General features: G+C 43.6%; 1 protein-coding gene across 1 annotated transcript in view; it reads left to right on the forward strand.

Moving 5' to 3' along the window:
* The window catches only part of FRMD4B (FERM domain containing 4B), a 124,637-nt gene that overhangs the window by 21,336 nt on the left and 86,246 nt on the right, over nt 1-17,055 (forward strand). Inside the window, exons 2-3 of the mRNA XM_032772848.2 lie at nt 13,546-13,611; nt 14,614-14,708. Of these exons, the coding sequence (XP_032628739.1) occupies nt 13,546-13,611; nt 14,614-14,708 (161 nt within the window). The remainder of the gene's footprint in view (nt 1-13,545; nt 13,612-14,613; nt 14,709-17,055) is intronic.

Raw genomic sequence — 17,055 nt, forward strand, 5'->3', positions numbered from 1 at the left:
TCATTGGGCTTTGAATCAGGCCCTGTGTGAACCAACAAACAATGAACAAAATAGCGAGTGAATGGAAAACTAGCTTACGATCGCTGTTTTTGGTGTGTGAATTAGAGACTGAAACAGTAAAAAGGAGATTTGAACATAAAATGCGCTGGCAGTTGGCCCTGAAAAATCATAGCTTCCCCTGTAGTGAGGGAGACTGCTTGCTGGGAAGGGTTGCTACCTTGCCAATTTTTTACTATCTCAGCTTGTGGGGCTTACATGAAAGTCAGCTGAAGCTATTCAGGAGCTAAGCTTATAAACGTCTTCAATAAATGGAACTATTTTGGGAAGGTTTCAAACTATCCAGAGAGCATTTAGTCCTGCTATTCCAGCCCAGTATCTTCATACTCAACCAAATGTAACATAGCCAAGGCTTCTATGCAGAGCAGCAGCAGAGGTATTAGCATTGAAATAACGATATCCTCTGCTGAAAACAGCCCTCTTGTTTGTATTTTTTGAAGATGGGCCTCAAAGAGTTGTTGATCTCCTAGAAAGGTACAAATACGATAAGATGCCCTGGGAGACCAGTATTATTCAGTATCAGTTTTGTATTATTTTTTCTGCCTTTCCTCTCGTCTAAAATGTTGAGACACTGACTGTTACGAGCTGGGAACGAGATGCCACTCTTTATTTATAAAAGAGCTCCATCCCATATATTGTAATAAAGGTGTATTTAATTCCGGTGCAGCGTTAGTCACTCAGAGTGTAATTTCCTAAGGCATTCATGCTGTAAAATCACTTTCATTAATGTCAGTAAATACACTGGGTTCTTTGAGACAGTAAATTGACATGCACTACACAGCACTTATAAAGAAATTGCAATGGACTCTTACAACCAAGCTGGCTTGGTGAATACAAGGTAGCAAGGAGTCTCTTTGCAGTGGTGTGTGGAGCAAGAGGAATAACCAGTTGCTTTGCTGTACTGCCACTGTTAATACTAAGCAGATATTGGCTTCCATTAAGGTAAATATCAAGATGTCAAAGGATAATTAAGGGGGAAATCCTGGCCCCATTGAAATAAATGGCAAAACTCCCATTGACATCACTGGGACCAGGATTTCACCCAAAGGCTCTTTCATGGCTCCAAAAGCTGGAGCCATGTTATAGGGGAGGTCAGGTTAGGAGGAGGGACAGTGTTGTCTAGGGGCAATGACTTGATCTTGCTCTAATGAAGTCAGTGGAAGTTTTGCCCTTGACTTCAATGAGAGCAGGATCAAGCCCATGTGGTCAATGGAGACCATGCTCCAGGGCTGCTGTGGGGAACATGTGGACAGGCGAACCAAGGCCAGGACTGGAGTATCCCCAGACACTGGGGAAATTTGGATCTGGAACCTTGAGGATTAGACCCATTTCTCATAGCTGTAAGTGTTGCAGGGAGCTCCCTTGCTTTGCCGGAGATACCTGTGGTTCCCAGAGAGTCACCAACTTAAAAAACTCTGTGGTGAGTGGCACAAGGAGCGAGGGACCTCCATGAGGAGGCGGGATTGGAGATCACTGGTTTAGTGCTCTCCACCAGAGGAGGAAGACGACAAGTTACTGGCCATGCTGTGGCTGGGATAAAGGATTGCTGGGGAAAGCTGATGAGTTCAGCGCCATTCTACCCTTCAGGACATTATATGAAGCTTTAAGAAATGAGCTGAAAAACCAAGTATTTAATTTTAACCAGCAGTACTGCAGAAATACACACCCAGTGAGTACACATCAGATAATTAGCTAGACCCCTATCTAGTTCACCTAAGGGTCCAATTGTGGAGGATGTCTGTACAAATATGTGTGCGGGTGCAAATGTATGGTGCTGGTTTATGATGTGTGCATAAAATGGGCAGCTGGAGTTTTCGGGGCCAATTTGAAAATTTAACCCCAAAGGTATTTCTTAAAGCTTTATCTGATGTCCTGAAGGGTAGAACGGCGCTGCTAAGTTACATCCTTTTTAACTCCAGCTCAGAAGGGAACTGTAAGATAAAATTTCTCATCTGTCTGAGTACAGCCCTAATGAGCTCATCTTTCTCTTGAGTCATGCACAGAGCTCCTGCTGGATGGATGGCCGTGGGATTAAAGCCCAGGACGGGGAGCTAAGAGAGCTAAACTATCTTCTAGTTTTGCCACAGACTTGCTGTGTGACTTTGGCAAGTCACTCATCCTCTGTATCTCAGTTCCCCATCTGCAAAATGGGACAACACTTACTAACTGACCGACCGCTTTGCAGCGTGAGTGAATGTCCATACATGATTTCTTCATGAATCTGACTCCTTTAGCCGCTGTAGATTTTGTTGCTGCAAGCTGTGAGTGTTGATTCAGAATAAATTGGACTGTTTTTACAATGCACCATAACAGCGTATTGCCGGCCATTTTCCCTGCATATTACATGTTTTGCCACGTATATTAGCTATTTGTTTAGCAAAAAGGGCTCTGTCACACACTGCATTGTATGCATCTATATAGACTCCTTCGCCAATGTGAAATATTCTCTAGGGCTTTTTCTTCTGCATAGTATAGCTTAACCTTGTGCAACTAAACTAAGATATGCTTGTGGAAATAGGGTGACTGTCCAGGAAAAAAAGAAAGGAGTGCGTGAGTGAAACATTCTATACAGTCAGGATCAAATCCTGCACGCTTCTCCAGGCAAAACTCTAATGGGAATTTTGCCTCAGTGCAGGATTTGCCCTTAGAGAGGGGAGGGAGAAAGAAAGATGCAAACTGAGGAATCTTGTCTAGCGTATCAAACTTGTGCCCCGACCCACAAACATTTTACCTAGGTCAGTAACTTGACTCATATGAGTAACCCTATTTACATCAGCCACTTGAGCTGGAGAGGATCCCACAAGAGTTCGTCTTACAGATGGCTGTAAAGGGGGTGTTCACCTGAGTAAAATCACTTCCATGTGTAAGTGCCAGTGGCTTCTGGCTCAAATTGCAGGTTATCATTTTGGAATATTAAGGAGTTTGAGTCAGGCCTCGTCCACACTGTTTTGGGTTTGTATTATTTTGCTAACACTGGTGTAGCTATGTGGTGTGCGATAGCTTCAATTAGACATGCTGCACCAGTATAAATCACAATTATTCCCTAGAGCAACACATCTATGTTAGGAATTGACACTAGGGCATCTCCATCCATGTAGCTTTACTGGCAGCTAAAACCCCAGAGTAGCAGAGTCCCAAGGGAAAGCAGCTATGACGTGTGAGTATTTTGATGGTAAATAAACAGTTCCAAATGTTGTCTCAAAATTTTATGCAGCTTCTTTTCAATCTTCTTTTCCTCATCGCTATTTTTTTTTAGTATCCCTACCTGCTTATAATTGTAAAAAATCTAAGGTGGCTTCATAGTACTTTAAAACATCCACACACACACACACACAAAGCTTTAAAAATATGACAGTGATAGATCTGTCTGGCTAAACCACACCATGGCTGTCTGTAATTTGTCATTGGAGATGAAATCTCAGTTTTGTAGAGGGAGTGTAATGAGTTTTTGTTTTATTTTTGACTCGAACCCTCTTCGGACTCACGCTCTTGAGCCACCGTTCCATGAGACGTTATTTTGTCAGCTTTTTTCGCTTAAATTTTTGTGAGGCTTCCTGTTTACACAGCATCTAAATATGGTGGTTGGGTTTTTTTTAGTGTCTAAAAATATTGTGTGTAACTACTGGCTTTGAACAAGGAGGATGTTACTGCCGGAGGGGGTGGGGGATGGTCATAGCATAAATATCCTACAGGTTCTTCTCTGCCCAAACATTAAGGAGCAGGATATCATGGGGAATTGGTCTACGTGGCTAAGAAATGGGCTTTTTGCCTTTTTAGACTGTATTTTTAAAGCTCCTGAAGTTGTGCAAAATATGCCTCTATAACTTGACATTGAGAATTCAGTGACATATGTTTTGTCTGCAAGTGATGTTTCATGAGTGAAATCAAAGATAATTAGTATTATCCTCAATTTTCAGTTTCATAGAATCATAGATTATTAGGGTTGGAAGGGAGCTCAGGAGATCATCTAGTCCAACCCCCTGCTCAAAGCAGGATCAATCCCCAAATCCCTAAATGGCCCCCTCAAGGATTAAACTCCCAACTCTGGGTTTAGCAGGCCAATGCTCAAACCACTGAGCTGTCCTTCCGCCCCCCCCCGCCCACTCTCCCCTGAAAAAATGCTAGCCTGATGTTAAATGAGTGTAAATCCAAAGTGACTTCCCTGAAGCGACTCATGATTTGCTCTGGCATAACCAAGAGAAGAATTTGGCCTTAGTCCTTTAATGTTGTATGCACAGTTCTGCCCTTTACCCGTACACTGTAGAAGGCTATATTATGTGTATGTCCCAGCTCTATTAGATGATGATCCACTTTGCACTGACAACATTACATGCTGTGTTGAACCCCCTCTGAACAGCATTTAATCCCAGTCTTCTCCTTTGCTTTACCTTGGTGCGTGCATAGATACAGAAAGGGACACCTATATTCTTTCAGTGCACTCCTTTTCATTAAGTGTCTGAGTAAATCGCCTGCTTTCATAAAACTTGCTGGAATTGCTTGTCTGTAAGCTAAGACTGCTGCAGAGATTCGGTAATGTCTAAACATCCTGGGCAATCATTCTCCTCTCCTTCCCCGCCCTTTGCTTTTGAGTTGCATAAACCTGCATTAGGTAAGAGCTGACCACTTGTGCGGAGAGAAAAAGGGGTTGCTGATTTCTTTGGAAAACATGAGAATCCAATACCTCTGCAGTTTTCGGTTTGGTTTTGTTGCGAGCGGGGTTCCATGCTGCGCTTTGTTCCACTTGTTTTTTGATTTTATGCAGGAGGTAGGACTGGAAACAAGGGCTTGACTCTGTTTAAGTTTCTCCTTATTTTACCGTTTTCCTATCAGTAAATAGACAACATCCCTTCCCCTCTCACCCTATCATTAATATCAATGATTGGGTATATATAGTGACATACGCTTTTGCAAAATATAACTGATATTAATGCGCATTGGCAAAAAAACCCATTTTGATTAAGCTGAAATACATACAAATTCATATCTATCTCCGAACTGCTTGTAATATTGGTGTCTTGTCTTTGCCAGGGTTCATCATGCAGTAAATTCTTTAATAAGAACTGCCAGTCATACTGTTTAGATTAGCAAGGCGCAGTGGACAGAAGATGAAAATGTAATTGCAGAAAATGGGACCTGGCAGCTATTAGAGCTGTTGAGTCAAATCCTGATTCCTGCACAGATCTTGAGTAAACCAGATTAAATAACTGATGAGCTACAGGTAAATAAATTGCATGTACCTACCTGGGGAGCCAGGACTAGCTCCTTGTTCTTCAGTTCCAAAAGCCCAGGCCTCTACCTCTTGAGCTAAAGACGATCTCCCTTAGTAATGCCCCTTTTTATTTCCTCTGACGCTAAAGGGTAACATTTGTAAGCTCTAGGGGAGCCCTTCTCAACCATGGGTCCAAGGCCTCCTGAGGGGCCACGAGCAGATTTCAGGGGGTCTGCCAAGCAGGGCCAAATTAGAATCACTGAGATCCAGGGCAGAAAGGTGAAGCCCTGCTGCCCCAATTCCTGCCACCTGGGGCTGAAACTGACGCCGAAGCCTGAGCAATTTAGCTTCACTGGGCCCTGTGTGGAGTGGTGGTCTCAGGCAATTACCCTGCGTGCTGCCCCCTAATGCTGGCCCTGGCTTTTATAAGCAGAAAAACAGTTGTTGTAGGACAGGTGGGCCGTGGAGTTTTTACAGGATGTTGGGGGCGGCCTTAGAAAGAAAAAGGTTGAGAACCCCTAGTCTAGGGGACAAAGCCAGTCTTTGTTATCTGTGTGTACAGCACCTAGCACAATGGAGCCCCAAGCCCTGATTTGGGCTTCTGGGAACTACCTCAATACAAAATAATATCGCCCCCTACCCACTGGGAGGTCAGTGGGAGAAGGAATCCTTCTCTCAAGCTGCAGAGCCAGTTCACAGCTGCTGCAGCAACAGCCTCCAAAGTTCTGCCCTGTGAGAGTGAGGCTTGGGGCAATGCATGTGTATAGTCATATCCACCGTCAGTCATGTACCTACCTTATCCTATGTGTTAAAGAAGGTCTTGCCCAATTCCCCGGCACTCAGGTGTCTTGAGTTGTGCTCTCGTTGCCTATACAGAAGCATGCTGGTTCTGCTGTTTTGGCCTTCCGTGCCCACAGATGTAAGGCAAAAGTTGCCTCATAGCATCAGGATCAGTGGAGGACCTGAGGCACAGAACTAGCCTCTTTCCACTCCTGGCAATGATTAGACTTATTCAGGTCACATCATTTGTTTCATGGCACGTGCGGGAAGTCAGCCTTTCCCTGGATAGAACAGCTAGACTGCAACCTTGAAGGCATTCCCTCAGTGTGGCACTGCCTGAGGTGACCTCTCTCGGATGCATAAGGTGCCTGGCAATAGATTCCCAGTGTTTTATATTTAGTCATCATGTTGAATATTTGTTTGGGGTTGTGTTTGCTTTGTAAATAGCTACATAGATTATGCAATCAGGGAAAAATGAGAGTTGCCCCTTTAAGAGCAGGTGAAGATACTGGGTATGAGTGCTTGCAGCACTGATGGGGTGTGTGTGTGTGTGTGTTGCTGAAGAGGCTGGTTTGTAGCTGTGCAGTGAGCAGGGCTGGCGCTTGCATTTAGGCGGCCTAGCCTAGGGCGCCAGAATTATTGGTGGGCAGCATTTTGCCGGAGGGGGCAGCAGGTGGCTCCGGTGGAGCTGCCGCAGTGGTGCCTGCGGATGGTCGGCTGCTTGCGCGGCTCCGGTGGACCTCCCGCAGGCACGACTGCAGCAGCTACACCGGAGCCGCGGGAGCAGCCGACCGTCCGCAGGCAGGACAGCGGCAGCTCCACCGGAGCCGCTGGACCAGCGCGCGGGGCGGCGAAATTGCCCTGCGCCTAGGGCGCTCAAACCCCTAGCGTCGGTCCTGGCAGTGAGAGGTCTCTGCCTGCAAGAAGTCTCTAAAGAAAAGATTCACAAACTAACGGACATTCCCTTGGAAATCTGGGTCTTGTGCTTGAGGGTATAATAAATGCAAATGTAAAACTGACATCCCCATAACTTGTGTCCCTAAAGATCCCACGTTACTTGTCTTACATGTGCCCTGGTCCCCCTCTGTGCTGAGTAACTACATTCTGCCTACTTAAAGCTCCATCTTTTGTTTCACATGGAAAAAGCATCTTGCGTAGTGCTGGTGCACGGTATCAAATGTTGGTAGATGAACTGACTCTGCATAGCTTGCAAAGGGCTTTGGGATCCTTCTGGAAGAAGGGTGCTATATAATTGTAAATTAGTCGTTATCTCTGGCCTTCCGGGCTTTGCAAGCTGTGGTGTGAAACACCCCCTCCCCCGCCCCCAGAAACCATGAAGCTCACTGCGAATGCAAGGTCTCCCTGTATGGAACAGCCTGTATGACTGAGGACGTGATGGAGATGCCACAACAATCGCAACTCAATACACCCTATCACTGAATGCTCTTGCGCTGTTCTGTTCTGTGCTAAATGGTCCAGATTTAACTTTCTAAAATTCTGCATTTTTGAGATAATATAAAATGCTTGAAGTTCAGAGAATCTTAACAACCACAAGACGCCTGATTCAAGGGTTAATTCCAGGAGTTGTATCAGTAATTTAATTGTAATGAATTGGAAGAAGAATCAAAGATGGATTTATACCTCTAACTATTTAGCGATGTATGAAAAATCTCTGGGGGTAAAAGAGAGGCCTGTCTTGTTAGAGCAGGAATATTTGGGTCCTGTTTCTCCTATGTGGTCCCAAATATGTCATTTGTGGCTTGACTTTTTCTGAGATGGTAAGCACCAACAGATTCTATTGACTTTAAATAGAGTTGTGAGTGCTCAGCATATCTCAGAATTAGTCACTTAAGGTCTGTGCCTACGTCTCCATCTATAAAATGAAGGAATCTCACTTACTTACCAAACTCACAGGCCTGTCGTGAGAGTTAATTGCTTAATATTTTTAAAGTGCTTTGAGATTCGCTGTTGGTTGGCGCAGTAGAAGTGCAAATGATTGTGATAGCTTTTACACTTGAATCTTTGAGGCAGCTTTCCATGGCACAATGTTTTTATTTTTGAGAGAGAGAGAGAGAGAGAATGTGTTTACTTAACAATAGATAGATGTGACAATTACAGCCATTAGAAATGATGAACGTGATTTCATTGGGTAAAAACAAGCAATTAGGCGTTGCCATTATTTATGCTATCTCAGTGCAACAGATGGGGCTGTGACTTAAACACTGATGGATCAGACACTTCACAACGGGGGCAATTGGCAGCAGTATGTCAGAGGCAGAAAAAGTGTAAGTTGATGAAATGACTAATCTATGGTAGCATGTGTGTTCATAAATAAATCACAATGGCTTAGTGACAAATGAAGCTGTGATCAGATTGTAATGGATTTAAAGGCTCCAAACAATGCAGATAAATCACATACTGAGCTCCCTGGGAGTGAGGACTAGAACCTGGATTTTATCTCCTAAACCAAAGGTCTATAGCAATTGAGCTAAAGGAGATCCACCATGGCCGGCAATAGCTGTAAGCCACACATCCTCTTTGTGGGCCACTCAGTAATGGATCTCTCTCTCTCTCGCACCCCATTACAACGAAAAGGAATAATAGTTATTTCTTTAATGTAGGCCTGGTCTAAACACAGTATTTGTACAGTATATTGTTTTATACCAGCATAGCTTATTCCCCGTCCTGTATGTTAATGAGCTATAGCAGGGGTCGGCAACCTTTCAGAAGTGATGTGCCGAGTCTTCATTTATTCACTCTAATTTAAAGTTTTTAGATCTCTTTCTGTAAGTCTATAATATATAACTAAACTATTGTTATGTATAAAGTAAATAAGGTTTTTTAAATGTTTAAGAAACTTCATTTAAAATTAAATTAAAATGCAGAGCCCCAGACCGGTGTCCAGAACCTGGGCAGTGCAAGTGCCACTGAAAATCAGCTCATGGGCCGCCTTTGGCACGCATGCCATAGGTTGCCTACCCCTGAGCTATAGTGATATAAGCACATTTATACCGGTATAACTGCACCAGATATACTGGTATTTGTATGTCAACAGGGCTGTATATTTTTAAGTATCAGAGGTATAGCTGTGTTAATCTGGATCTGTAAAAGCAGCAAAGAGTACTGTGGCTCCTTATAGACTAACGGACGTATTGGAGCGTGAGCTTTCGTGGGTGAAAGCTCATGCTCCAATACGTCTGTTAGTCTATAAGGTGCCACAGGACTCTTTGCTGCTTTTATATTTTTAAAAACTCCTTTACACATTCCACCTTCTCCCACATGCAGGCTTTCTCAGGCTTTGTCTATAGAGGGACTTGTCATGTCACTGGTTTTGGGTAGAATCCCAGCCCCATCTCAGAGTGCAGTGTATTGGCTGGATCCTGATGTAGCCCCACTGACATCAACAGAGCAATGCAGACTTCCACCAGCTGAGACTCTGACCCTAACTCTGTTACTGTCCACAGAGAGATCAGTCATTTGTAGGAAAAGAACCACTGTGTTCACAATGTTTAGTTCATTAGAAAATCCCTATCTTAGAAAGCCACCTTCTGTCTATGTTTAGAGCTGCAGATTTATTGCCTGTCAGAAGCTCTGGGCCTTCAGGAGAATGAGTTATTCAGAGGGCATGATTAAAGAAATAAAAGCCAGGTTCCCTTTACCAGTTGTAATCTTCAGAGTACTTGAAAGCCAGGCCCTGCCCAGACTGTGAGGGACCGAGAATAGAACGGTTCTTAAATAATGTAGAGGCTTTCATGAAAATGTAATAGATTTTAAAAGACAGGTGTTAAAGGAGCATAATGTACCTTTATTTTTTTAACTGTTCCCAGAGAGACATGGGAATAGTTTTCGATGGGTAAACATGACATAAACCTGAAACTAAGGGGACCAAAACAGTCCAGATCTAATAGCTATGGAGTGAGCCAGGTCTCCTTGCATATCCCTGGATAAACCTCATGGTCCAAGCAGCTGTGCTGGTCTTGACACTCAAATAAGGCATTGCCATCGTCTTCTTCAATGAGGCTGTGTCTCCAATGTCTGCCACAACAAGGAATCCCAGCAGGAGCCTTAGTGTTTGAATGCATGAGTGATACGTGAACCATCCATTCAGGGAGGCTAGCCTCCAGCCACACCCCTTCCGCCTGCAGCCCTTTCCTGGTGGATCCCTGAACCCCCACTGGGACCGCTACCCACCCCACCAGCCACAGAGCACTGGACGGGAAACCACAGCGCCCCCAACTTTGGCTCACGGGGTGGTCTGAGCGCCGGGCAGCCCAAGGCCTGGATCATTGGGTGGCCCGAGGCCTGGATCACTGGGCGGCCCAAGCTCTGGATCATTGAGCAGCCTGAGCACTGGGCAGCCCCAGGCCTGAATCGTTGGGCAGCCTGAGCACTGGGCGGCCCGAGCGCTGGGATGCCCGAGGCCCGGAGCGCCAGACGGCCTGAGCGCCAGGATGCCCGAGGCCTGGAGCGCTGGGATGCCCGAGCGCCGGGATGCCCGAGCGCCCTGGGTGGCCTGAGGCCTGAAGCACCAGACGGCCCAAGCGGCCTGAGGCCCGGAGTGCCGGGATGCCCGAGTGCCGGGCGGCCCGAGGCCCGGAGCTCCAGGCGGCCTGAGCGCTGGGATGCCCAAGCCGTAAGCACAGGCCACAGGGAAAGAGCGGGAAGCAGATGGGGGCTCAGGGCAAAGTGTGAGCAGAACCACGCCTGGCTCTTTTGAGGAGGCTCAGCCTTCCCTGGCCTGGGATACTCGCTGCCCATGTTCAAATGTCTGACTAATTCATTCCCTCTCCCAGGGGCTAGGACTGAGGTTAACTTCCTTGTGATAAGGGACAGAACTCAGGCCAGCTGGGGACTTACTAATTTAGTTCATAAACTTCCTAAATATGAGCCACATCAGCTGGGAGAAATAATTTAATCAGAAAAATGTGAAGGACGATTGGGAATCATTTAAAAACACCTTGTTAGATGCGTGAAAAACCGCAATCTCATAGTTTAAGAAGATTGTTCTGATTGAAAAATTGACTTGGTTTAGAGGGGAAGTGTAGACATCTATAAAAATTAATATGTATAGCAAATAGAAGAAAGGGAATGTTGATTTTAATGAATATAAATAATAAGTTAGGAATTGTAGGAAATTGGTAAGGAAAGCAAAGGGAAACTAGGATAAATCTATAGCCGGCAGAATTAAGGATAATAAGAGGTTTTATAAATATATTAGGAGCAAAAGAAATCCTGAAAATGGTATTGGTCCATTACTAGATGGAAAGGGTAAAATTATCAATAATGATGCAGAAAATGCAGAAGTGTTCAGTAAATATTTTTGTTCTGTATTTGAGGGGAAAATAGATACTAGTTTTATCATATGGTACTGATAACATTCTTTCCATTCCACTGATATCTCCGGAGGATGTTAAACAGAAGTTATTAACGTTAGCCATTTTAAATTAGCAGATCCATATAACTTGCATTTAAGAGTTTAAAAAGAGCTGGCTGAGGAACTCACTTTACTGTTAATGTTGATTTTCAATAAGTCTTGGAGCACTGGGGAATTTCCAGAAGACTGGAAGAAAGCTAATGTGCCAATTTTTAAAGAGGATAAACAGAATGACCCAGGTAATTATAGGCCTGTCAGCCTGACACAGATCCCAGGAAAGATCATGTCAAACGAAACTTGATATATATGTTTGATGAGATTACAAGCTTAGGAGATAAAGGTAATAGTATTGACGTAATATACTTAAACTTCTGTGAAGTGTTTGACTTAGTACAGCATGACATTTTGATTAAAAAATTAGAACAATAAAAAATATGGCACACATTAAATGGATTAAAAACAGGCGAACTGATAGGTTTCAAAATGTAATTACAAATAGGGAATCATTATCAAGTGGGTATATTTCCAGTGGGGTCCTGCAGGCATCAGATCTTGGCCCTATGCTATTTAACATTTATATCAATGACCTGAACGAAACTAAAATGATCACTGATAAGGTTTGCAGATTAAAATTGGGGAGTGGTAAATAATAAAGAGGACGGGTCACTGATGCAGAGCGATGTGGATTGCTTGGTACACTGGACGCAAGCAAACATGCATTTTAATATGGCTACATGTAAATTCAGTAGAACCCCATTTATCTGACCCTCCATTGACTGGCTCTCTGTGTCAACCGAACAGCTAGTGCACACAGGTCCAGAAGGGGGTGAGCTCTGCAGTGACCACTAGATGGTGCTGCAGCATTGCACTTTCCCAATCTCTGCTTTATCCGGATTTTTGATCATCTGCTCTGGCCGCTATACCAATTACATTGGATAAATGAGGTTCTGCTGTATATGCATCTAATAACAAAGAATGTTGACTGTACTTACAGAGTAGGGGATTCTGTCCTGGAAGCAGTGACTTTTGAAAAAGTTTTGGAGTTGTGGAGGGTAATCAGCTGAATATGAGCTCCCAGTGTGATGCTATGGCCGAAAGAGCTAATGTGATCCTGGGATGTATAAATGGGGGAATTTCAAGTAGGAGTTAAGAGGTAATTTTACCTCTGTATTTAGCACTAGTGCGACCTCTGCTGGAATACTGTGTCCAGTTCTGGTGCCCACAAGTCAAGAATGATGTAGATAAATTGGAGGGGGTCAAAGAAGAGCCATGAGATTGATTAAAGGATTAGAAAACATGCTTTACGGTGATAGACTCACAGAGACTCAATCTATTTAGCTTAGAAGAAGATTAAGAATGACTTGATTACAGTCCATAAATATCTACATGGGGAATAAATATTTAATAATGGGCTCTTCAATCTAGCAAAGTATAACACATCCAATAGATGGAAGTTAAAGCTAGACACTTCCAGCTGGAAATAAAGCACACATTTTTGACAGTGAGGGTAATTAATCAATGGAACAATTTACCAAAGGTCAGAGTGGATTCTCCATCACTATTTTTTAATCAAATTTGGATTTTTTTTTCTAAATGGCCTGCTCTAGGAATTATTTTAGGGGCAGTTCTCTGGCCTGTGTTATACAGGAGATCAGACTAGATGATCACAATGGTCCTTTCTCACCTTGGAATCTCTGAATAAATGTTTTGTTTTGTGCCCAGTGCTGGTTGCTTTGCCAGAGCTTAAAGCATAAGAACATTACTAGCTCTGTGTGTAAAGGTATTAATAAGTCTGGTTTATTTTCACTACACAGGCCAAGTGCAATGCAATTACAACTGAACTGCAGCTCTGCTACAGCTTTTGGGTAATTTTCATCTTTATCCTGAGAGGTGTTAAGTACCCTTAACTACGGTTTGAAGTTGATGGGAGTTGAGAGTGCTCAGCAGCTTCTGGGAGAAAGAACCTTAGCCTTCATATAGGGAGGAGATTTAGTTACCAAAACATCCTCCAGTGTGGCTCAGTAGCAAGGACATCAAAGCCTACTACCATAAGTAATTGCCATCTGCAGCTTTTAAATTGAGTTTTCTCCATTCCCTCACCACTGATGTGTTCCTATCCTTCTAGATGACAGAAGGCAGGCACTGCCAGGTGCAGCTCCTTGATGACAGGAAGTTGGAACTGCTGGTTCAGGTAAGCACCCTTTATAAACACAGCCTGGTTTTATAGTGGCATCTATGCTTTTTAATGCAATCCACTTAACTGTATTTTATCAGCTTAAATGGACACAGTCAAACTTTTCTTAAATGTCCATGAGTAAAGTTTTCAAAAACGCCCAAGTTCCATTTTCAGAAGTGACAGAGGACTTGTGCTCCTAAATCTCATTGGCTTCTGAGTGCCTGCATCACTTTTGAAATGGGACTTAGACCCCAAGGTCAAAGAGGCGCATCTAAAAAAAATTTAGCCAAATTTAGCCTAACAAGTCCTCAGATTAGTAACATGGAATGGATTTTAAAAATCTAAATCAAACTTCATCTTTTTGTTATTTGCTTGGACGATAACAAACAGACCTGTCTTGTGTCACTAGTTTTATGTTTTAGCTCTCGGTGCTGTTACATTTGGAAATTTTTCAGTAAATAGCTTTTATTTAACATCTGTTCTCATTACAATTTATAACACATTAAGCTCTTCTGAGTTTCAATTTTAAGATCTTTTTGAAAATGATCTGTGTTTTGGGTTGTGTTTTGGGGTGGTACCTTGTCATAAGGGGGAAAAAAAAGGTCTAGTTTTCCTGGATTCTATATTGAAAAGTCCTTCCTGCAATAAAGTCCATGAAAAGCCTGAATTCAGTCCAGTCTTTCCCCTAGACTAGCCACTCCTTTCTTCTACTTCTTTTTATACATTTCAGCTGGTTGGGAAGGCTGAAGAACTTAGCTGCCTTTGCTCTCCAACCACTTAGTCATTTATGTCTGGTTCTAAATTTCTGCAGTTCTGACAGGTAAACCGGGGTTTGGAGTCTTGCTGTGCTTGGGAAGTCAATATCCAAGGGCACAAGGCTTCATGGGATCCATCTGGGTAGTAGACTGCATCATGGTGCTTTAAACTACCAGTATGTGGCAAAGTCCAAGAGAAGACTAGTTTAAAAATAAAATGGCTGATCTGAATGTAATGATATGCTGATGATTCTCTCAATAGCCCAAACTTTTGTCTCGGGAGTTACTGGATCTGGTGGCATCACATTTCAACCTCAAAGAAAAGGAGTATTTTGGGATAACATTTATAGATGATACGTAAGTATCTGTATTTCTATTTTTAAACAGTTGGTGAAATGATTGTTGCAAACCAACATCTCAGTCCGTCTCAAAAAGCATAGAAATTGGACTCCAGGCCAAGCCACAATGATCTAAAGATGACTCCCTGTTTTCAAAGAAGATGTTTTCCTCCCCCTTAGAATGGTCCTAGCTGAGTCAGGATGACACACCATGACAAAACAGAAGGGCAGTTCTATAAAATCCTCCTTGGGTTTATTTTTCCCTTTCTTATTTGTCTTATAAGTGAAAGGTGGAAAAACTGATTTAGTGTTCTCTCCTTCACATATGAACACATTCATGCATGCCTTCTCTGTGCAATTTAAAAAAAATTGGGGGAATATGCAAGCATTTTTAGTATTAATCAATTACATCATTTTGTATTTTCTGGCCTCAAACCCAGTATAAACAAACTTTTAATACTTAACTGGCATAACAGCAGAGAAATCTGAAGTCAGATAACACAGTAATAAACTCTCCCTATTTCTGTGCCTTTTGCTTATTTTTCTAGAAGTCTAAACCACTTTTCAGCCTACCAAAAACAGTTGCAAAAGTAGCATTCATGTTAACTCCTTGAATTCCTCTCTCATCCAGTTGTGAGTGAAACCTTCGAGCTGACTGACATTGGTGAGCATGTTGCCTAGCCTCAGTGTGCATTTTACTGCGTGACATTGCACGAGTCACTTTATACTCCCTCATAATGAGCATTTCCAGTGCAACCACATCCCAGCTCCCAGAAATGGCAGAAGGAACCGTGCCAAAAACAAGCCCAGCTTGGGAGGGGTGGAGGTTTGCAATAGTAGCCAGTGGAACTGGGTCTTGACCCTAATTACGTCTTTATTACAGGGCAGACGTTAATCCCTGCCCTACCTAGGACATTTCTTGCCCTTTTTAGTACATCCCTTATCACTGTAGGTCACATAGGAAGTCTGTGACAGTAAAGACACCCTTAATCACAAGACCGACTTTCTTCCCATTGTACAAAGCTGGGCATCAACCCACAGCTGTAGAGTCAGTACCCTTCCCAGGGATTTTGGGTGTACGGGAGGAGGGAAATAGTGGAGGATGCTCTTTAGAATGTCGTAGTAGCTGGGTATCACCTCTGTGTGAAGAGATCTCTGCTTCTGAAGCCCTTCTTGGCACTGCCATGGGTGTATTTTTTGAAGAGCTGCTTTACTCCCCAGGACTCTCTTTAGAATGTTTTGGCAACGTCCTTGGCCTTTTCATTGTCATAAACTGTTTTCTTCCAGCATTTCTTCTATAAATAGCTCTGGGGTGATGTTTATACTCCTCCCAACCTCCCAGGAGAACTTCCATGAGACTTTTTTCCCCTCATTAATTGCTTAGTGGCCGTTCCACCTGCCGAACTTTTCCAAAGCACTCCCTGGTTATTTCATAAGGGCAGCTAGTATCCCAAAAAAGCAAGCAGAAATTTTGACAAATGATAGAGAATTTATAGGCATCTGCTAAAAACACCACATGCCTGTCAGTGTTTGAAGTGTGAGCCTGTCACCTCCGGGGGGCAGTCATGCTGTGCCAGCTTGGGGCCTGTCCCAGTGCCAGAATCTCTCGGATGGCAGCACTAGGCATTACTGAGTGTCTGTCTCTCCAGGCTCATCCACGGGGCAAAGTGAGGCACAAACCATGTCCCCTATTTTGTTCCCACCAGTTGTTAAAAATGGTGCTTGGGGAGGCGTGTGTTCTCTTCTCAGTCACTCCCTGTGGACACCATCCTAAACTGATTCAGCCAATGGGATTTTCGATAACAAAGCATGCAGGGGCGCCTGCCTGACTAGATTACAGTGCTTCCACAGACAAGCTGTGCTCTGAAATGTGGGCACCTCGCCCTTCTCTTTAGTTTGAGATGGCAATTCTCAAAAGCAGGCTTTTCATCTTGGGGGTCTGCATCAGTAGATGCTGGGAAATGACAGCACAACGTGCTGCAATCTCATCGCAGAAACAGTGATTATGGAACCAGCATCTTTCTGCTGTAAAGGGCACCCACCCTTGGACTACAGGCCAGATCCTCAGCTGGTGTAAATTGGAATGGCTACTTCGAAGTCAATGGAGCTGCCCCAATTTGCAACAGCAGGGCAGGATCTTGCCTTAATGTGGAGGGGAGACATATTAGTTCTTCTGAACTTCATGTCTGATCTTCATGTGACAGTTTTAGGAATGGGGATGCCCTTGGTTTCTTCAGAGTCCTGAGTGTGAAGTATATCAACGTCTGAAAGGGCTAGTAACTAAACAGATATTTGGCCAAATGCTGCCTCAATTGAAGAGTTGAAAGTTTTGTCCCAAACTTTAGTATGAACAGGATTTCTCAGTC

Source organism: Chelonoidis abingdonii, chromosome 17 (genome assembly GCF_003597395.2).
Source record: "Chelonoidis abingdonii isolate Lonesome George chromosome 17, CheloAbing_2.0, whole genome shotgun sequence".
Classification (NCBI taxonomy): domain Eukaryota; kingdom Metazoa; phylum Chordata; order Testudines; family Testudinidae; genus Chelonoidis; species Chelonoidis abingdonii.